The 23,546-nt window shown below is 31.4% G+C and overlaps 1 protein-coding gene across 2 annotated transcripts; it reads right to left on the bottom strand.

Annotated features, from left to right (window-relative positions):
• Positions 1-1,476: 1,476 nt before the first annotated feature.
• Positions 1,477-23,535, bottom strand: LOC129218395 (flavin-containing monooxygenase 5-like). Of its 2 annotated transcripts, none has more exons than XM_054852646.1 (4): positions 23,417-23,535; positions 7,655-8,001; positions 5,596-5,886; positions 1,477-2,990 (listed from the first exon to the last, which is right to left on the bottom strand). In XM_054852646.1, exons 2-4 carry the CDS (start codon positions 7,991-7,993, stop codon positions 2,007-2,009), a joined length of 1,614 nt encoding a protein of 537 aa, XP_054708621.1. In that variant the 5' UTR covers positions 7,994-8,001; positions 23,417-23,535; the 3' UTR covers positions 1,477-2,006. The 2 variants fall into 2 exon arrangements, with proteins under 2 accessions (XP_054708621.1, XP_054708620.1); XM_054852645.1 differs by lacking the exon at positions 23,417-23,535 and adding an exon at positions 15,713-15,771.
• Positions 23,536-23,546: the final 11 nt, after the last annotated feature.

The raw sequence follows: 23,546 nt of genomic DNA, 5'->3' as shown, positions 1-23,546 counted from the left end.
AATAACAAGAATTAAACATTATTATGAACTATCGAAGATATACCTAAAGAAAAAGGAGCAGGAAACATTACATGGCCAAGAGCTATATGTCAATCTTTGGACCACTTTGCGAACTTAATAAACGGATGTTATTAACAGTATCAGATTTGCTAAGCTCTCTTTTATTCGGGAAGTCCGAAATGAAAATGACGGTAGTATGTGGTTCGAATACTGCTGACATTGCTGAACTGACTGTTCAAAAAATTAAATTGTTGTGAGTTCGAATGTGTATTTCACGTTTTCCTTATAGGGGGAATTTTTAAGCATCATGCTTTCCACTTCTTATTAATTTTAAACCTTGTGTATATTTCTCTTCTATGAAAAATTGCATTTGGTTTTTTGAAGTCAATATTATAAGAGCGCTAAAACAATGAAAACCATTTGGAAAACTCAGAATGAAAATGCAATTCTCAATACTTGTTTGGTTGGAATGAGTAGACGTTTTGCAAAATATGACATTTTTCCCAATCTCATTATGTGCGATTATAGCAACATAATTTATCAACGATTTAGTTTTATGAGATATAACTGGTGAAAAACATTATGTAAAAGGTTGAAGATGGGTAAAAAAAATAAAAATAAAAAATAAAAAGATGTTCCCCTTGTCCCTTTGTTTATTGTTAAAATGCGAATAACTTAATGAAGTAAATGTTTCTGCCTTCTTCAAAGTGTTCTCTAATTGACACTGGAAATATATTCATCTCTTTCATGGTACAAAAAAGTAAAAGGAAACTTCCTTTTAAAAGGCAAGGACCTTTTAATAGGAAAGAATCTTCCTTTGGAAGTTTTTCATTGAAAAGGATATTGAAAATTTCATTTCAACGAAAAAGGCTTTTTAATATATAACTTACTTTCAAGGAAAGGCGCTTCAAAAATTTTGTTTTAACGGGATGCTTCGTTAAATCCAGGAAATCTCTGACGAAGTTTAACGCAAAAGACTAGTCTTTAAAGAGGCTGTGTTAGCCTCTGCATTGAATAAAAATTTATTAAATTTGTTTTTATATATTATTAATGTTCCTCTAAATGTATATTTAAATTTATCAATACAAATAATTACGCTAAAAGCAAAATGCCTAAGCATTTCAAATACATTTAAAAACTAATTTGTAAAGAAAATATTTCATGCATTTAAATAAGGATTAGTAAATTTTCCTTGTACAAATAAATTTGCAGATACATTCATTTCTGTGTTTATAGTGGTAATGTAAAAAAAAAAAAATCAGTTATTGTTAGTAGGAAGAAATTTCAGCATTTTTAAGACGTATTTGTATTGATAATGATTCAACTAACTTATTGAGAGTGATTAGATGCGTCCCAAAAAACTAAAACTATTTATATATTAACCATATTCAATCAAAATGTGCAAAATAATTTACGAAATAAATACACAGTAATAAATTCAATGATGCATTTGAGAAAAAGGTGAAATTTTAATTGGAACATATGTAAAAAATATGTATTTAACTTAATCAAAACAACCTTTTTATGGGCAATAATAATAGTTGAGTTCAATTTTTAACCAAGCGTTGCTTATTACTTTTTTTACATAGTATTTTACGGTGAAACAATCTTTGTAAATATTTCTCAGCTCTTTTGTTTAAAAAAATGACCTTGAATGAATTAAATAGAAAAATTAGCAAATGGAATAATTAATTTAAATAAAATGAAAGTTATTGAAATAGGAAGAGTTAAGTGATGATGTGTCACTAATATCCTAATGTAATTTGTAAAAGATACAAAATAAAAAATAGTTGCTTGAAAACATTTTTATCACTTTACACAGAACATAACAAAACAAACTCTTCATTTTTAAAAATATATTTTCTGTAGCAATTCTGTTCTTTAAAAGCAGGTAACTAAATTCTGAGTTTGTAAAATTAATGAATGATTTTGTTTATTTACAATTTACATTCAAATATTGAAACAGAGATCTCAAATGTAGATAGTAGCATTGTGATTACATAGGTTTAAAATAGCACTTTTATCAAAATACTAATTAGAAGAAGCATTGCACTTCCAACTACGAATAATTTATACAAGAAACTTTGAACATTGAATTGCTGTCCCTGGTAATCTCTTTTCAGCGGTTTTATAACTCTTTTGTCCCATTCTAAGATAGCTTTTCGAGCACCCGACCAGGAATGTGGACCTTGGAGCCTGTATTGATATGGTAGAGATGGACCAAACATCAAAACGAAAAACAACCGTGGATCAGTGAAGAATATCTTCAAAAGATTTGGCTTTGCACCAAACAACGCTGTTATCTCATCAATGTACTCAATGTAATCTACCTGGATGGTATGTCTTTCTGATTTGCCGTATCTCATCAGATTTATCTCTTTCTTTTTCTTGATATCAGCCTCCATTTCTTCCCGAGACGGAAGAAAGCATTTGCCATTCATAACCAAAGATGCCCAACGACATTGCGCCTCCCCTACAGGGAATCCAGCACCGACTGACTGAATCAACCCCAAAATTGCTACAGTAGGATGTTTCAAATGAGGAGGGAACACATATTTGTACAAATGAACTTGATTGTTCTTTATTGTAGTAATCTTGTCACTCAAAAATGGAAACTTGATTTTGTATCCTGTTGCAAAAACAACCGTGTCACATTCAGTGACTTGATCTTCTCCTTGAAAAATTACTCCGTTTTCTACAAACTTTTCAATGTTTTTTCTAACTACAACAGTGCCACTCAGAAGCTTTATTGGCAAAGTGTCACTAACAGTTGGATGTTGACTCCAAATTCGATGTTTGGGTTTCAGACTGTAAATCTCATGGTCAAAACGGTAGTTCAGCACTTTTTCACTGATCCAGCAAATCAGATCATATGGCAGTTTTTTGAACAACATGTCCGTGAATCTGCGGGTCAAAACTACGTCTATGGGTAAGCCATTTGGACCGACTCGAGGAAGGACCCAAGTTCCACTTCTGGTGCTCAAGTAGACCTGTGGGAAAACAAGGATGAAAAAACAAAAAGTCATATATTTAGCCCACATAACATGACAGAGTTATTTAGCCTTTAGATAAGGATCTCGCCAATTTCTGGAACATATATTTCATTCAATTCATTGTTTCAATCAACATTTAACAGTTTCTTTATTTTTTTATTGTCTTTTTCATGCTGGAAATCAAAACAACGCAAGCTATTTAGGTTTATTTCATTTATTTATTATGATTAAAAACATGGCTTTCACAAAATATACTGTTTTTAATTCTTTAAATTTTACTATCCCCAAAAGTAAATTATTTAGTTAAAAAAAGAGGGGGGGGGGGATTATAAAAGGAAAAATGCATATGTATTTAGCCATCCTATACCCCGGAAAATCGAAGGATGTATCAATTAACATCGGTCAAAGTCTTCTTTAAATAATTGAAATGTCGAGGTTAATGAATCAATTTAAACAAACATGAATTTTGCAGTAAGTTACCACCCTAAGCGAGAGCTAAGGTAGAAATACATAAAACACATCGCCAGCTCAGTCATTCCATCCGAGGACTGCAGTTTCGTGCTTTATAGCACTCATCAACCCGGAATAGGAAGTTACTGAGATGGAGGCGGAAAACCTCTTAAAGGAACCTTGAAGGAGATAGGAAGTAAATTATTAGCAGCAATAAGTTTTAAATAACACATTACAAAAAAAAAAAAGGTTATGTTAGGATACTTTACTTTTACCAAAAACTTAGATTTAGACATTTAGCACTGACATACGGACCCTAAAGTCTCAGCAAAACGTATTTTAAAGCATAGTGAAAGAAATTTTGAATATTTATAAGTGACTTAAAATAAATACTGACCTAACTGACTTTTGAATATTTGAATATTTATAACAGACTATTAAAGACCTGTGTTCAAAAGGTCTTGCAGGTTATTTTTTTTTATCGAAATAGAGTGCAGTATACTGCCATGGGCAGGTAAAGGGCAGTAACTGCAAATTTTTTATTTTTCATTTTTTTTGCATTTTTGTCATCTATTGTACATTAGTTTTAGTTAGAGTACAAGCTCGCTTATTTGGTTTCCGCTGAAACAAAAGGCGTGAAAGAAACGTCGAATTCCATCGTTTTCCTATTGTTAGTATTGAATCCACAGTAGTTTCTTCAAATATCTCGAAAACTCACTTCTGCAAATACCGCCGTTTACCTGCACACGGCACTATGATCGTCTATAACAAAACATGTAAGAAATCAACGCTTCATTGGATAGTTTGTGTTAATTTTAAAGGCAGTGACTCAAACTATTTCTTCTTCATAACGCTCTTCTTAAGTCCCTCAATTTATTACTCAACTAATTACACTCTTTCTTACTTGAATCTTTGTGGTTATTTTTCTGCCTGAGTTTAATTTGAATGTAGGATTGTGGTATCGATGATACGATTTTATTTCCCTTGGAAAACATAAATTTGATTCACATAATATAAACTGGAGCAAGCTTCTTGAATCAAAATAAATAAATAAAATAACTAGAAAATCTTTAAAAACGGCGACAAAAAGAAAAAAGAAAAAAAAGAGCGAGAAACTGAAATCTAAAGTCTTTACGAAGCGCATAAAAAAAAATATAAAAGTGCAGAACACTTCTTCTTACACTATTTTAAACAAATTTTTCTTTATTTATTCAAATTATGTTCCAATCGTAATCATAATCCTTCAAATGCTGTTTAAAATATGCTAAACGGTACTCTATATCTCAATTTGTACATATTATGATAATACATGCATTTTCGCAGTTTTATTAAGTGTTCGACGTATAGTTGGAGCTATATTTTGAAGATTATTTTCTCTGGTATGCTTCATGGTGAAGCAATGATATTTTACCGGGATAAAAGGGTATATAAGGAAAAGGTAAAATTTTATTTTACATATTCTTTTTTAAAATCTGTTCTAGAAAATTCATTACTAATTTTTCTCTTTTTAGTGAATTTTTGCTAATGAGATAAATTTTCTGAAAATCTTCCTTATTTTATGAATTTTTAAACTGTTTTTTTTTAAATATTTTAAAATAAACGTTGCTTTACCCTACACAGTACTCGAAATCGTAGCTAAGAGGTTAAATTACTTATTGTGATGCTCAATTGCTTGTTTGTTGTCATGACTGCTAGTTGTCGTGTTATTCAATTAAATTCAGTAACTAAACTTGAAAAATATTCAAGCACTATTTCTTGAATACGATTTAGACAAATATTATCTCTGAAGTGGTTTCATAGTTAAACACCAGAAATATTTTTATGAAAATAATAAAGTTTTCGTTGAGTATACCGATAATTTTAAGCAAGACATAAAAATTCAGTGTTAAATTGTTGTCCAAAATTTGGTGTTAAATTAGAAGTTTAATTTGTGAATACACAAAAAAAAAAGGTTGGAAAAATTGATCCTAATGTATAACTAACAAATAACACATTTATATGTGTATAAGAAAATTTGAGTTTAAAGCATATTTTGAGGATCACATTAATTTTATGAAAAATTAAAAGTCAAACCATATGTCTGAAATTTTGTTACTTGTTCAATAATTCTTGCATGAGAGTTTTTTTTTTATAATAATTTTTTTTTTATTACCTGTCTTGATACAGAACTAATTTCAACAGCTGCGTCCATTCCCGAGTTGCCAGCTCCAACAACAACAACAACTTGATCTTCAAAGCTGTCTACGTTCTTTAAGCTGTGAGTATGCATTATTTTCCCTTTGAATATTTCCATTCCCGGGAAAGATGGCATATTAGGATAAACATGATGACCAATATTAACAAACACTCCATCATATTCATCCTTTGAGATTTCGCCAGTGATAGTGTCTTTTACGCTGACAACCACACGGCCAGTTTCTTCGTAACTTTCTGCTAAGTCCACCTAAAATTTAAAAAAAAAAGGAAAGAAAAGCGAAGTATTAGCAGGATAATTAAAATTCATCAAGGCTAAATACTTTCTGATTTTCTATAACCTTCCGCGGAAATTGCACATTCTTCATGTCCGCTCTGATTTTATCAAATTAGGGGTAATGTGTTTTTTTTACTATATGGATTGGTTTAGATAACGACGTTAAGACCCGTATTAGACAAAGCAGAAGAATATAAATTGCAAATGCAAAGTAGCATCGAAAATGAACCAGTGGTAACAGGTTAATGCTTAAAATTTATAACTCTTTGAAAAGTGGTAATTTTCAACTGATCATCCTTTTCTAAAGAAAAATCATTCGGGCGAGTTAGGTGCGGCTTAAGAGAACGGACAATACTTCATATTTGAGGTGGATTATTTCATGATACTTTCTTAAGGTTCAGTCGTGAGCAATTATTATTTTTAAATTAAATGTTTTCAATTAGTTATTTTAAATTAATTAAATGAACAATCCACCGGAGACCAATGCTCCGATACATTGATCAGTGTAGCCGAAGCCGGGCTTTAAGCCTAATCCATGATGTAGATGATGATTTTGTTCTTTTTAAGTCTGTTTGTTTGTTTGTTTGCGAGGATTTTTGGAGGTTTATGCTTTACCTCACAGGGATGGCTTATACCCCGGCAGGATTAGTACAACAAGTTTTTCAATGTTTATTGAAAAACAAGACAACACAAGAAAGATTTACGACACAAAGTGAGAAAATCACATCCAAGGCACCACACAAGACTTTTTTGCAAGTCATATTTATAAGGATCATGTATTCTCACAGAAATTGCAATTTTCATGTCCTTATAATAATTCACGAATGTTTTATGATTTACACAAATTTTTAGGGGTTTAAATACTATTCAAGATACAGTTTAAGAAGATCATTAAAAATAAAATTTCCATATTTTACTCAAAATGTTTTAAACATAAGACAAAATGTCATTCCTTCACTTGTTTCTGTTAGTAAAAAATAAGCAAAAATGATTTCTAACCAAGCAAACACTAAGTTCACAACGTTGTGGTTTTTATTTCAAACTGCAAAATATTGAAGAATTTAATAAAATAAAATATTTAAAATTAAAAATAGATCACGTAATTAAATTAGGGTTGGTCCTCAGTGGTTAGTGTCATTCCCTCACAACAGTAAATTTCCAACCCAGAACCGCAACAAAACTATTTGTTTTAGCAAATAGAATAGTAATTTGCAGCTCGAAACCCAGAGAAATATTGCAGCAGAGGGCCTTCAATTTGTCCAAAATTTCTCCTTTGAATCTTTATAAAAGCATAAACCCAGATAATGTTTTTTTTTTTTTTTTTTTTTTTTTTTTTTTTTTTTTTTTTTGCATCCGTCATACCCTCACATCTATTTTTATAGAAAAATGAAATAAAATAATGCATGAAAACTGAACAATCATAAGTTACTACCTCGTTTGAAAATATATATGCGAATAAGCTCAAATATCAGTAAGTTATATTACTAAGAATCCAATTTTAATGTATTCGTCATTCCCTCACTAGTGAGAGAATGACGCTTAAGAGAGGGTGTAATGCTATTCAAAAAAATAATTTTTATTTTTCAGGACCAATATTTTTTTCATAAAGCACTTACATATATCTATCTCGACAAAAGGTTTCATCTGATTCCATCCGCTTTAATTTTTGTGAACTTAATAAACTCAAAACGATTGCTTTTATGAGAATGACTCGTAAAGGAATAAAGAAAAGCAGTCTCACCTCAATGACTTCTTTATGGAAATTCACGTGCTTGATCACATCAAACGCTTTAGCATAGCTCGTTAACATGGCATAAACTTCTCTGTTGTGCATGTAGTTAGGTGTATCCTCCCGTGGTGGAAAATCGCTGACAGCACTCATTTCTTTGCTAGAATTGATGATCGTCGTCTTCATTACAGATGCTAAACCTTCTACATCATCATCATGATATCGCCATAATCCTCCAACTGTATTTGTTCTTTCAAAACCCACAGGCTCCATGCCTTCTTCTTTTAAACTTTTTATGGCACAGATACCGCAAGGTCCGACACCAACAACTGCTATCCTCTTTCTTCCCATGATGAAACCTTGAAAAAGATAACTGATATTATCGAAAGCGAAATAAAATGATGGTTAGAAACATTAACTATGAAGATCTTTTTGGAAACAATTGTATTTGTTTGTTTGTTTTTTAAGTTTTACTTCAGAAAGCACTGAACCGGATTGTTCTGCATTTAACCAAGAAACATTCTTGGTGCTACACATGCCGATTGGCTGGTTTAACTTGCGCTAATATGTTTCAGATAAAGTGGATACATTCCCTTTTAAAGTTAAATATGCTCGCTTTAATGTGAATCAAACTGGATAGTTAAAAAGTCGAAAAATGAAACTACTACATGAATTAGAAAGTTGTTCAAAAATGGGGTTGAAATTGCGGGGCACAATGGGGTGGGATCAATTTTTAGCAATATCTTTTATTATATCTTAAAATATCTGTATATGGATGAAAAGACTGGACTTTAACTATTTATTTTGTATCATGATGCTTTTGCTAGGAAATTTTCATCAATAAAATGACATCGAAACGTAAAGAAGTAAGATCCAAAATTTTGCATAAGTACTTAGAAAATACATATAAAGGTGTTCCGGTTTAACGTGCAAGACCTCTATTTTTGCAACCGTTAGTCCTAGGTGCATTCACAATTCAAATTTCACTTCACAATTGCAAAAATGTTCAAAATCAGATTCAGGGTTAATATATTGAAAGTTTTAAGCAAAAAAAAAAAATGAGTCAAAAATTACAAAATTTAACTTTTTATACGGTTCCTAGGTCCCCTAACTTATATTTAGGGAAATAACTTCCATTGAAAAATATTACTAGCACAAAAAACTTGACATTTGTGCGACCAAAACTCAAGGAGTTATTCGAGTTCAAAGTTTTAAGAGACCATACAGAAGATGAGATAGGAAGTTATAGCTCTTTCAGAATGACTTGTTGAAGTAAAAAACAAAAGTATTTATATCTTTCATTGCTATTGAAAAATATTTGCAAATGCTATGCCATGATTCGCAAAAACGCTACAAAACCTAGTATAATTTGAAAAGCCATACTCTACGCTCACATATGGTTTTAAAAACCCTTGTTAACCACTATACTTTTCCCGAAAGGGTCTTATTGACGGCGAGTGTAAAGTAGTGTAAGTCACAAAACGCTGTATTTCATATGTCGGTGAATATTGGTCGTACAAATGTCGAACATGTTGTGTTGGAATTATTCTTGCCCTAAATACGAGATAGGGGACCTAGGGCCCATACAAAAAGTAAAACTTTGTACTTTTTACTCATTTTTACTTTTGCTTTAAGCTTTCAATATCTTTACTCTGCATCTGATTTTAAACATTTTGGAAATTGGAAACTAGACTAACGGTTGTGAAAATAGAGGTTTTGCAGGTTAAAACGGAACACCCTGTATAAAAAAGAAACCTTTGCAATGTGACAGTACCGCTTAAAGATGATTTTTCTGAAATTGTTGGGCTTCAGTATTTTGTTACTGAGAGTTTGAATGATCTTCCAGATTCTGAAAAAGGTATTTCCTATGAAATAATCAGCCGGAAAGCTCTTATCGGGTAAGGTATTCGATAAATGCTCACACTTTTCCCTTGAATGTAAAATAAATTCAATATTTTGTGACAATGAGCGCTTTTAGAAACATCTTTTGACATACCTAAAGAAACATAAAGGTTCTGTTATCCTGATTTAGTTACTTCACATTATTCAAAATTGTCAAGATATTGGCTTTTTCAAAAAAAAAAAAAGGAATTGGTTGATGATAATTATAAATCTTCTTATACTCCTGAATCATTCGAATCACATGTTGCTGGACTCGAGCTAAACAAGCACTCGTAAGGACGGGAATTGTGAAGAAAATTTCACATTTTAATAAAAAGATTTGGTTGCAGGGGGATAAAAAAGGGAAACTAATTGAATAAGAATTGATATGCACTTTTCCTATAAAATTTGAGACTATTTTCTTGGAAATACTTAAAGACTAATTGTGCAACAATTAATGCACTATCAAGCAAAACTTGCGACTTTTTTCTCAAGAATACATAATAAAATCATAATGTAAGTTATCCTCTTATAAAATACAAAAAACACTGCAAACTTTCTGTGACAAGCCATATATATATATATATATATATATATATATATATATATATATATATATATATACACAAGCAAAATAGGGCAACTTATGTCCCACTTACATCATGTCTTAATGCTCAGACTTTTTGATTATACATGGTGAATGAACATGTTCGAAGTTTCTGTTTTGGACAACCAGTTGGGTACAATGCAGTACTAATGTGAAACATTAAGTCTAAATACAAAATTCTAAAATTTGCTTTTTCTTTTGCAAGCAAAAATCGCTTTTGATAGAATGAGCGAAGTTAAGGTAAAAAAAAAAAAAGCATATAATGTACTTTGTTTTTGTGCCAACTGGTGAAGAAAATAACAATCAAAAAGAAAAGACTCATTTATGGGGCGTAGCCGGGTTCAGAGAGGGGCAAGCAGAGGCGCTATAAGAGGATGGTTTTTTAGGGTAATCGCCCGCTTTCTGAACAGTTGGCTGCCGTTTTGGCTAGCCAGTCCTAGTATTGTAACAGCGGAGCGTGTCAGTGTTTAACCTGCAAGACCTCTATTTTCGCATCCGGCAGTTCTAGATGCATACTTCCAGTTGCAAAAATGGTAAAAATATTATTCAGATTTAGGATATGAAACGTTTGAAGCGAAAAAAGATAAGGAAAAATGGAAAATCTAAATTTTTATACGGTACCCAAGTCCTCTGCATTGCATCAACAGGAAAAATCTCCACTGAAACATAATACCAACACTAAAAATTTGAAACATTCGGCAACAAAAATTAAAGGGAATATTCTAGTTCAAAAGTAGTACGGACTGCACAGAAGATGGGATTTGAGCATATTGCCATTTCAGAAGAATCAGAAAAACAATATTGTCGAATTAAAAAAAACAAGGTATTTATCTTTTCCATTGCTATTGAAAAATAAATGCTAATGTTATGCTATGATGAGGTAAAATACACTACAAAAGCTCGTACAGTTTGAAAAATCACACTGTATGCACACATATCATTTTAAACTCTTGTTAGTCAATATATTTGCCCCTAAAAGGTGTAATTGACTACGAGTGTCAAGTGGTATAAGTAACAAATTGCTGCTTTTTGTATCCGGGTAGATGCTGGTACTAATGTCAAATTTGTGGTGTCCTTATTGTTATTTCACTCTTCAGATTTCCCTAAATGCAAAGTAGGGGACTTGGAGACCATATAAAAAGTTAATTTCGTATTTTTTACTATATATATATATGTATATATATATATATATATTTTTTTTTTTGGCTTCAAACTTTTCATATTGTGATTATGCATTTTATTTTGACCATTTTCACACTTAGAAGTATGTATCTAGGACTAACGGGAACATATTTAAAGATTTTCACTAATCAAATCCTTTTCAAAAAATTTTATTTTATCAATAGGATGCATGTTAAGGGGTCACAGTACCTTTCAAGCAATTTCTTTTAATTTATATAAATTTTATATTTATTCGAAACCATAACATACATACTTATTTCGTAATCATTAATTTGTTTTCAAAATTTAAAAATATTGTCTACTTTTTTTGAAAATTCAAAAAATTGAGGAAAATTTCAACTTTTTAAAATCCCTAAGGCTTTTTTTATTTTTGCACTAATTTAAAAAACATTTTTTGCAAAACGATCACTATACTCATCTCTAAAAATCTGTGCAGTCATTTGCTTATGAGTTCATTTGAAAATTTTCTGTGATTAATTATGTAAAAAATCAAAGTTTTTTTTTTAAAAACAATTTGGTTTTTAAAGGTTTAACATGCTCTAAACATTAGAGTAATTTATAAAATGCTTATCCAATGCACAGTTTTATCAAATATGTTATCCCAATTGCAAAAAGTATTACTTTAAAGCTGTATCTTTAATAGAAAAAAATCCTTTGGGATTCTAATGACATGAATACACAAAAATCCATCATCGAAAAAAAGCAATTTGAAGTTTTTCTTTTGCATAAGGACACATAGGGAGCATGGCCTAAAACCACTCATAACTTTTTAAATATTTGAACTAAAGCATTGAAACTTTTCCACTATGTTCAGAATAGCTTTTTGTTTTGAAATAAGCAATAAAAAATTTTTTTTATCGCTTCATCATTTTTGAGGTACCCGTTAAACATCTCTCGTGTTACTATGTCAAGACACTATATAGCATAGTCTCGTGTTACTTAACAAATTATGTCCTACTTACATCATGTCTTAATGCTCAGACTTTATGATTATACATGGTGAATGATAATGTTCGAAGTTTCTGTTTTGGACCACCGGTTGGGTAAAATGCAGTACTAATGTGAAACATTAAGTCTAAATGCAAAAAATTCTAAAATTTGCTTTTTCTTGCACTCTCTCAACTATTGCACTCTTTAGCTTGAATATGTCAAGCTAAAGAGTGCAATGCGCGCAAAATGTTTTAAAATGTGCTAGAGCTCAAATTTTCTTTAAAAAAGGAAATAATTCAAGTTCGTGTAAAAATTTCATTCAAAAATGAAGGAAAATATAAGGACTAAAAACTGTGTGACATTCAGTTAAATATACCAAAGACCTTAAAAAGAATAAGAAACAAAAATGATACATCATGTTTTTTCCTTAAAACTATTTGTTCTGTTAATAATATAGCTAAAATTTTACAATGCCTTCAATTGTTCTGATTGAATGCACTATATTTTTAAAGTTCGGTTAAGCCGACCAATGAGTAAATAGCTCGTACTGGGTTTTGAAAAAGTTTCAAAAGTGTTTTCTCTTTTTAAACGACTTCAAAAAAGGAGGTTATGATTTCGTCTTGCGGCTTTTTATGTACGTTGTCGTATTGCTGCAAGAATACTGGACCGATTTGATTTTTTTTTGTTTGGAATGAATTTTGACATCCCCTTTCCAGATGGTCCCATGTTCATTGTGTCTGGATCTGATGAGAGATCTCGGAGAAATCTAAAAAACTTTAAATTTCATACGTTGTGGCTACGTAGACCAGCTTTCGTCAGCTGCGCGGTACGTCAGAGATCACGTGGTTTTGGCGTGAACGGTGCAATTTTTCGACGGAGGAATCTTGTCTTGAACAATATTTAATTCTCACGCATCGGGATATTTGATTTTTACGGCGCCGCCTGTTAATTTTAATTATAGTCTTACTAATGTATTTATTACTTCTGTAGCAAATCAGTAAACTAAATGTATTTTGCTAAATTAATTTAATACAAACATTTTTTTGCTAATAAATAACTTCTAACAATTCAAGGGGTATTGAAGACTAAAATCCTCCCCCCCCCCGATGATTAAGTTTTTGTTCCTTATTAAATATATTGTAACAGGTGAAGTTTGACAGGTATTCTAGATTTAATATTTCATTACGCCGTCAAATTAATTTACAGTTATGTCAATACTAATTGACAGATTTCGTTGGAACCTATTTATGTACTATACTCCCTGAGTACTAGAAGACGCCTGGACCGATTAGGAAAATTCTTTTTCTGTTTGAAACGGTATACTTCTCCCGGTCGTCTAATGGTCTTCCAGCCCGAGCATGAGGGATCCTATGAGGGATCCTGGGGAAATCGTGGGAACTTTTCAAATTTCATACTCGCGCTTTGTTGTTCGTAAATTCATAGCGTCTCTTTTAGTGAAACGATTTCATGGGTTTTTTGTTTAATGGATAGGAGTGATCTAACTTAGGTTCCAAACCTTTGCATCATCGTATTTGTTCTTTAGAAAAAAGTTATGGGCAAAAAACAATAAACTTCATTTAATTTCAATATAAAACGATTAAATATAAAATCCATTGTTAAAGAAAGTGCTCATAAAACAAAGGTACTTTCTTTACTCAGTGCTAAAGAAAGTACCATAAAATATAAATATTAATCGGGGAGCCCCCAAAAGGGCGGAAGTGGGGTGTTTTGAAGGGTATTTTTCCCTTTTAGGGGGCTCTTGCTTTGGGAGAGTAACCCCCCTAAATATCTTCCCCGCATTTATCATTAGTAGTCATATCGCAAATTTTGAATAAAGACTCTTCTGAAGCAAAGAGGAAATTCATTTAGTATCCCCCCCCCCCATTGTTTTAAAAGTAGTTTGATCTTCATATATACAGCATCACAGTAGATACCCTGTCTCTAGTGTGGTGTTGATCTATGACGTGGCCAAGTAAAGAGAAATTCGACTTTTTTCATGGGTTACTTGACACATATCATAGAGAAATATAAAATAGTTAGAAAAACCATTGACCTTTAAATGGTTCTAATTAAATTAGTGCACAAATATAATCTGGAGAGAAACAGAGATCAGTTTTAAGTGCCAATTCTTTTTTTTAACCGACTTCAAAAAAGACGTTCTCAATTCGTCGGAATATTTTTATATATGTCCCCCTAAACTCAAACACTCATAGACCTATTTCGAAAACTCTTTTTTTTTTTCTCGTTTGAAAAGGTAACTGACAACCCACCAAATCCTGAGTTAAACACTAATTTAACAAAACGCATAAGTCTTTAAAACTAAACCTACTCAGTTACGTTAGGTAGTAGTTTATAGGAGGCCCCGACTTCAATTGATTATTAAAGCTTAAGAGATCGTATATAATTAGTTAGGTATTAAAATAATTCATCGTATAGTAGTTAAAATAAGTGTTTATTTTATAATTGGGTGTTTAGTTGATTTTTGCACTGGAATTTTAAAATAAGGATTTAATTTATACGTTTGGGTAGGAGTAACGTTGGGTACGTAAGTATGACCAATTATTTTTTACTTTTTAGTTCCTCTCTGTTTTTCGAAGTCTGTACTTTTTTTATTTGAAAATAATTTAGTAATATAAAAGAGGTAATTTGCCAAGGCAAAAATAGTACTTTCTTAAAGTTGGAAACTACAATAGAAATGTTTTCACTACTGAAAATTAGAAATTTTTTTTACAAATTATGCGTGCTTTTTTTTTTTTTTTTGACCGTAAAAAACTTATAACTCGAATGAATTAGAACGGGAACTAACCTTTTAAAACTGTTCATTTAATAAACTGAATCCAATGAAGTATTCTATTAACACATTTTAGAAATAAAAAATAAGTAATTGTTGAAAATGAACAGTTCTTGTTAAAGTTCCTTAAATCAATCTCGTAAAGTCCATGAAAAATTATCACAAAGAAAAACAAAATTTTAAATTGCTAATACAATAATTTCGGTACTTCGGTACCTGAGGAAAAGTAAGGCATATTTACAAGTTTAAACTAATTCTGTTTCTGTAATTTCGACGTGCCAAGTTATTTTCTCTCGCTAACTATTTTTATGCCTATTCATTGAAATCCCGTTACAACGAATACCAATACAATGAAACTTCCGTTTCAGTGCCATTACATTAATTGCCATTCCTTTCTTCTAATTTCATTACAACGAAATTCCCGTTATAACGAACAAATTTGCGAGGTTTGACTGTACTAGAGTAAAGCAGGTCAACTTGCCCCGGTCTATCTTATATGCTTTATTAGTTCTGATTTATTCTGGAAATATGAACATAAGATTCATATTAAAAAGAAAACACCAAACGGAAAGTTGTCATTCAAAGTTAATGCAATAGATAAACAGAAAAAAAACTGAGAAATATATAAATAAATGAATTAATCTAATAAATAAATAGATCTAAGAATTTAAAAACTCACTTCTTTATTACCAGAGACAAAAGAAGTTTCTTGTGAAACCAAGCTTCTTCGGAGTCAGCAAAAGAAATGTAGAGAAATCGCTTTTTGTGGCACTTCTGATAAAATGTTATCAGTTAGTACGTTAACAAAACAAAAATGAAAGTATCAAACATGTGACTGATAATTGTTTTTCGGAGTAGTGGGGGGGGGGGGGGGCAAAAGATTGACAGTGCTCATAATTTAATTTTTGCCAAAAAATTTTGTTCTAGCGAACATGACTTTTTACGCTATGACAGATGTTCAATTAAAATTTTATCTATATATACATTAGATAGAAAATTAAAATAAAAAAATGAGAGGAAATAATTAAAAAGGACGTCCCTTTTGTCTGTAGGTGTGTGTTATGATTGTGTTCGCCCCAGATTATTTAAATACAGTTGCAATTCCTCCTTTAATATAATCTTGTATTTTCATAACTGCTCTACGGATAAGTTCAGACTGAAAACCTTTTCCCAGAAGTAAGTTAACGCAACCACCGTAGTTACTTAATAATATTGTCTGGTTGTTCTCTGAGTTCTTTCTCAACTTATTTTTTAGAATAACTTTGAACCAGGTTTAAAAAAGAAGTGTAAATGATTTATAGCTTGTAATTTAGATGTAACAGCTTTAGACTCTTGCTGCTTCATCTGCTCAACAATATATAATATATTGGTTTAAGTGCATCGCTGTTCCACTCTAAACTGTTTTCTATACTTGTTTGTAAATTTATTTTCCGCTGAAACCGTTTCCACTAAGAGATGGCTAAACTAAAACCTTTTTCCCTGAGCCCAACGCAACTAAAAATCTTTCTGAAAAAGTATTGGGTTTCAGTGGAGTGTCTGAACGAATTCGTGCCCTTCTACGTTACAGGTTTGTGTAGGTTGGTAAGGTTTTTCAAAAGTCTTAAGTGAAATTCTGAAGGGGTGTCATGACCTTCCCCCACCCTCTTTAAGCAACCAAAGATACCACAAAACCTGCGTTTAGGGTATTTATGCTTCGAAATTTTTGCTCTGACTCCCCATTTAGGTCTTCTTTTTACATTTATGACTCCGATTCCGACAATAACCCCATCTAAAACCAGAAGCAGTATCCGCTCTGGCATTATCAACGTTTCTTTTAGAAAATATAAGAAACTTTACCACTAATGACACTACGTTTAACTAACGATATTTTACTTTACAGATCGTTTTATAAAATCGTATTAAGTAATAATGTAATGCAATATATAAATTATGTGCTAACTTCAGCAATATCGCTGACAGTGAAACAAAATGCTTGAAAAAAAATAAAGATCACAAAAAAAAAAGTATTTTATTTGGAAAAAATCACTTGAGATAACTGTTTGAGATTTCTGGCTTTAAAAACTCAACGCAAAATCTGCCATTTTTTCCTATTACTATGCTGAGTAATAGAAGTAATCAAATCAGCTGGCTGTTAGTTCAAAAAAAAAAATAATAATAAGAATCAGCAACAAATTTAAACAAAAAACGAGCTGATGTGTGCATCACATGACTTCCTTTTACTCCAATTTAATGTCATTTTCTCATTATTTGCAGTTTTAATGTGATTCAATAGTTTACTCTCTAAATATCACCAACAGTGGCCGAATTGAAACCAGATTTAAAAAAAAAAAATTTTAAAAAAATGCCAAATTTGTCGCCAAGTTGGCGACAAAACTTGGCGACCAAAAGACTGACGATATATCGCCAAGTGTCCGCCAAATTATAACACCACTTGAGTTTACATCGAAATTAGCAATGATCCCCCCCCCCCAAAAAGGGCAAAAGACCCCTTTAGTTTAAAAACATCCGAATGCAACCAAAAACCAAAAAGGGAGGTGTGCACAATAGGGTGGTCACAAGGTACATGGAGAAAAACTTTTTTCAACTAATCTTTTGCGGCACCCCCCTAAAATGTGCCAATAGACTAGAAAATGTGATTTGCAAAGTTTCAAGTCATTTCGATGATATTAACACGTGCCGCAAAGAGACTAAAGTTACGAAAAATGGCAATTTTTACCAAAAAATCGCAGTTTTTCATCTGTAAAACCAAAACTATTCATTCTAGAAGCTTCGTTCGGGTTTGATTTTATAGGGAATTTTATTCCCTTTAAGTCTAGTTTCATCTAAATTCTTGTAAAAATTTATTGAACATTATTCAGGATTTTTCAAGACAGGTCGTAGCTAATTTCCTCAAAATCGCGTAAAAAGAACGAATCATTATAATATAAATTGTATTGCTTCTTTTAGTTAATGGTTGTAACCCCCTTACAATGTTAAGCTATCAGAGCTAAAACAACAATATTATCAGAAATACATGCAGTGAAATCCCGTTACAACGAATGCCAATACAACGAAGGCAGGGGAGGCATTCCGAAATCCCCCCAAAGCCCCCCTGGCAGCCATTTTTGGTCCAAAACCAAAAATGATGATTTAAAAAATATTATTATTATTTTTTAAATTATTGCTTGTATTACTCCATAGATGTTGATTATATTTTTTACCGTTTAAAGCTCCATTAAACGTCTAATTTCCGAAATGACTTCACAAAAAGTGGTTATTTAAAAAAAATCGATATTTTTAATTTGTAAATTCTCTGACGTGAATTTTTCCCCTCATTACATAATTACTGGTTTCTAAATTTAATTAGGGTTTTATCAAAGTAGGGTTCCAGTTATCTGAATTCTAATTGCCCGAACTGTTTATTTATCCGGCCATGATGCACCTCGTTTTTTATGACTGAGCAGGCATAATCGAAACTATTTCCAAAGGGTATAAGAGAACAAGGATTTGAAGGAAAATGGGTGAAATTAATGTCAAGACAACATAATTTTAATAGAAAGAAATTTAAAGTTTGAATAAAAAATGTCTTCTTATTTCTATCATTACTTTTGTTGCTGTTGTTAAAACTTAAAAATCCGAGAAAGAAAGCACCATCCCAATGTTCAAATTTTGAAGCATTGTATTAAAGCTGGGGCTTTTAATGTTAATGTTTAATAGATCACAGCTTTCAACCAACTTTAATATCTTTTCTGAACCTTTGAATAAGTTGATTGTGTTTTTTTTCCCATTTTATTGCTATAGTAAACGATGTACATATATTTTTTAGTAAGTATGCTCGATGGTTACCAGTTTTCATGAAAGATCTTCTTCTTTAACCCACAAACATTCCAGACCTACACAAAGCCTTCGAAGAAGGAATGTTTGTTGTAAAAAATACAATAAACATGTTTTCTGTGATCGGATTGGACCATGCTTACATGCAAAAGCAAAACAATGCGGTGGTGAAAGGAGACGGGGGTATAACTGGCCTATCACAGATCCAATTGCGTTAAGAAGATGGATGTTGGTTGGTCTTGAAGTTATCGATTTTTTACACAATTTGAAAAAGATAAATCCGTTCATTTAAAGAAACGCTGTATATACGCAATGAAGAAATGTTAAGTTTCCAAAGCCTTTTTTCAAGAATGGTTTTGAACAGTCAGGCCTTGAAGAGCAATAGCTGAACATGGAAATCCATTTTTCGAAACATCGGAAGAATTGTTCTCGTTAGAGAGGAATATAGCAGTTGACGAAGAATATGTGGAACAACTCATGAAGATTGGGCATGTTGGGAAAAAAAGTTACAACAAATTCATAGAGAAAGTAATTGTGACTCAAAAGTCACTTCATATTCACGGGTAGAAAAAAAAAAACACTTTTTAGTCTCATTTTTACAGAAAAACCAGTAAGTCTGTTTAATGCAAAGATTAAAATTCGATGGAGATTCATTTTCAAAGCTTTTCATTATTTGCGATATCGAACATTTAAATCTGGATAGATTTCTCCTCTATGAAAATCAACCTCACCCTCCATCGATTTCAGAAAAAAGAAACTCTTTGAACGGGAAATAAGTCTAGTTATTAACATTCCTGCTCAATGAATTAAATAATAGTATTCCTACTGATGAAGACTACTCAAGAGAAGACGAAAACGTTTTAAGAAAGGATGCTGAAGATGAAAATTATGAATACTAATTTTAGAATAAGTGCAGAGATGCATTTTGATGCTATTGTATATGATGGTTCTTTCATCGTTCACATAAAACGACCTAGGATAAAAATTTTTTTGTTTTAGTATCTGAAGTCTATTCAGGATACAGATGTAAGACATATAAGAGAATAGGAGAAAGATACTCGTATCATTTTGGAGAAAATGGTTTGCTTCCAAAGAACTGGATCAGTTTCCTCCGGAATGCAGATAAGAAGATATAATTGTTTTTCATGATTGCACTGCCTATACCATCTTGATTTGCTCTTAAAGATTCGATGGGGATTTTCATTGAATACGACACCTCTAGCTCCATCAAATCACGAGGAAGCTGATTGTAGAATCTTCGGACATGTTTTGGATGCTGCAGAAAGAGGATACAGAAGCATATGCGTAAGAACTGTTGGCGCCCGCTGTCATTTTAGGCATATCATACTTTCATGAGTTGTACAAAAAGGGGAGAAAGAAGATGAGGCTTACATTTGTAGCTGGAAAACAATTTCGACTAATACTAGTCTCAGATTTTGCTCACAAATTCGGTCAGCAAAAAGCAGTTGCTCAAAGAGGGTTCCACTCATTCTCAGGATGTGACACGACCTCTTTTTTTGCAGTTCGGAGAAAAGTGACGATATGGAAAAGATGGAAAGACTATCTTGATTGGTGCATTTTTATACCTATCCCAACCTAAAAAAAAGCATACCTGATTAAAAATTTCAAATTTCTGAGCGAATCTTTGCTACTCGTCTTCATGTAACTTCCGTCCGTAAATGAAACTAGAAAACATTTTTCCACCGGCAAACAAAGATGAATGATGAAGTTATCACCCACAGCTGAAGCCCTTAGGCAACATTTAGTGCTTATCAAGGTAGATATCAATGGGGCAGTATGCTTAAAAATTAAGCCTGAACTTAAATTCATGATTGGGGTTTACAGCAATTGACAAGAAGCACGTTCTTGTTTGTTTGAGTTTGCCGGCAGTTTCAAGTGCTTAAAGCGAATTTAAGTTATGCAAGTGTAAAAAACAACTGCTCTCAAATAACTTGTGGGTGCTTCAAAAATGAACTTATCTGCACATCGATGTGTAAATACAGCAAAGGAAAATGCTATGTATCTGTGTAAATTACTTGTAAATTCAAACGTTTTAAAATTATCTTCTGTATAATCATTGTACATATCGCTTACTCAGATTTGTTGTAGTTTTAGTCGTAGTTTTTGCAATAGTGAGTTATTTTTTAATAAATAACAATTTTATTAATAATAACAATAATTTTATCTTTATTAACACAGCACTAAACTTCTTATTGCAGTAATTAATAATTTATTCCTCTTACATCGTTTAAAACATAGAACAAACGTATCAAATCGTCTGAGAAAAAACTTAAAATTTGTTTTAAAGCGCTTAATAATAAATTTTGGTGTTTTATGAACAAAATATCCGTGCCCCCCCCCTCCCCCGCCTTCATTTCGCTAGTGCAAATATAACTTATAAAACTGCAGAATGTGAGTCAAACTTCCAAAAAATTGCGAAAAAAGTGTTTGAAGTTTTCTTTTTTGTTTTGTCAAAAATGAAAATTGATTTCATTTCAACTAATCAATTTATTGTATACATTCTTAAGTAACAATTGAAATATTTGTTTCAAATTTCGAAAAAATTACTAGCTTTGTTTGTGATTTTTTATTTCTAGTTTTATTCTTAGTTTTGTAATCAGTTTTTATCGGTAAATTTTAAAACATATGTTCGGATTCTCTAATGTTTCGGATTTCGGGGGTTCGGATTATTGGTTTCTACTATAAATGAATTGATCTTCTTTAACATAGAGCTTTAAAAAACATAAAAAAACATTTCTCAAACAACTCCTCCAGAAATGTTCAAGACTTTAGTTAGTTAAAGTTTTGTTTAAAAAATCAAAGTTTATGAAATTATTATGAAAATTAGGAGTTTAAGAGATATTTTGATGTTTTTTTACGCTTTAGTAAGCATAATAGAACTCGCAAAAGAAGAAAGAGTGGGTGTTTTTCAAAAATTAAAAAATAAATTAGTTTTGGTTTTTTGACCAAAAATGGCCGCCAGGGTTTTTTTTTGGGGGGGGGGATTTCGAAATGCCTCCCCTTCTAAAAATGTTTATAAGGACATTGTCTACATGCATGCCAAGTTTCATGATTTTATCACAAAATGCAGTTTCCGGATCTATTTTCTACCATACTCCCTCTACTAGCGTGTCTAGACGTTCTTAGGCAATCATCCACGTGTGGTCGAGTCGAAAAAAAAAACCTCAATATTCATTCGGGGGTGAGTAAAATCAAAATTAAGGTCGATTTTTGAGTGAAAATTTTTTCGCAAATACAATACTTCCTTTTTTTGTAAAAGGAAGTAATAATAAGCAGCAAAGCAAAATCATCATTATAGAACAACTAACTAAAAAATTTTTTCATTTGTTAAATCTGAAATTATTGTTACCTATGCTAGGAATAATTTTACGTACTACATACATAGGATTATTGTCAATTTAAAAAAACTCAAAGGCGATGGGAGGGGTCCGGACCCCTTGAACCCTTCCTTAGTGTGTGCCACTGCCGGCGTCTCATGCTTGGAATTCTCTGAAAATGCCGAGCTTTCATACATTGCAAAACTTGATTTTATAGAGCTGTAAGACCGAAAAACTTTATTAAGTACAGTAATGATATTTTTTCCCGTTAGCACAAAGCTGTTTTTCAGCAAAAATGTCGATAACATCTTGGAAAAAATGTTTATTTTCTTTTTTTTTTTTTTAAATAAAATATACATTTCTAGAGTTGAAAATTGATTAGAAATTAGAAAGTATCTCTAATGTTGTCGAAAATTTCATCCAATTGTAATTTTGAAATTTTTCTCTTGTTTAAGTAGTACATTGCGCTAAAAAAAAAAAAAAGAATTGGTCTAGCTAGAAGATACGTAACTACTGTAGTTAAATGTTTCTACCAAAATTGTTCTAAGTACTTAAGATATATTCTGTAATTCTATTTAAATTTGAATTAATTTGATCCTCAAGCATAATAAATATTGCAGAAAGACGTACACATTTAAGATAAATTTTTCCATTGATTTTAAGTATATATAAGAAAATTAAAAGAATTTCAAGCAAAATCGAAGTCAGTATAGCTATTCAATAAACAATCTCTAGTTATGTTTAAATTAGATTATTTAAGAATACATCAGTAAAATATCGTTAACACTTAAACTTTTCTTCTCTTGTTTGTGTTGAGATTGAAATATTTTCTTGCATAACATTAGTAAGAAATTCATCCTTGCTAGTTCACTTATATTCTTTCATTGTATTTATCAGTATGACATCATCGAACTTGCATAAAAGCAAAAAATCATTGGCAAAATATATATTCATGTTTTATCTTCTTATTCTGATTAAGTTACAGCTGTAATAGCATTTCCAAAGAAAATTTTACTATCAACATTCAGTCATTCATCATAAATATTTAAGATTTATTCTTTCAATTTAAGTTTTCGTAATTAGGTTTTTTGAGCGTAAACTTACATTTAACATTCTGTTTAAGTTACGTTTTTGTATAATTTCAATATCGGAAGTCACCATAAATCTATAAACTAGATTCATTCATACTGTTTAAGTTTACATGAAAATTTCCATGCTGAAAAGTTAGTTACCTGAGAACGCTGGTGCCTGAATATTATAGAACTACTTCTGTCAAATCAGCAGAAGAGAATTCGATAGTATTAACATTACATTCATTATTCATCCCAACGGAAGATGTAATACCTTATTCATATTTGATAA

The sequence above is a fragment of the Uloborus diversus genome, chromosome 3, assembly GCF_026930045.1.
Source record: "Uloborus diversus isolate 005 chromosome 3, Udiv.v.3.1, whole genome shotgun sequence".
Taxonomy (NCBI): Eukaryota; Metazoa; Arthropoda; class Arachnida; order Araneae; family Uloboridae; genus Uloborus; species Uloborus diversus.
The sequence above is the reverse complement of the archived record's forward strand: the minus strand, read 5'-3'. Positions and strand labels throughout refer to the sequence as shown.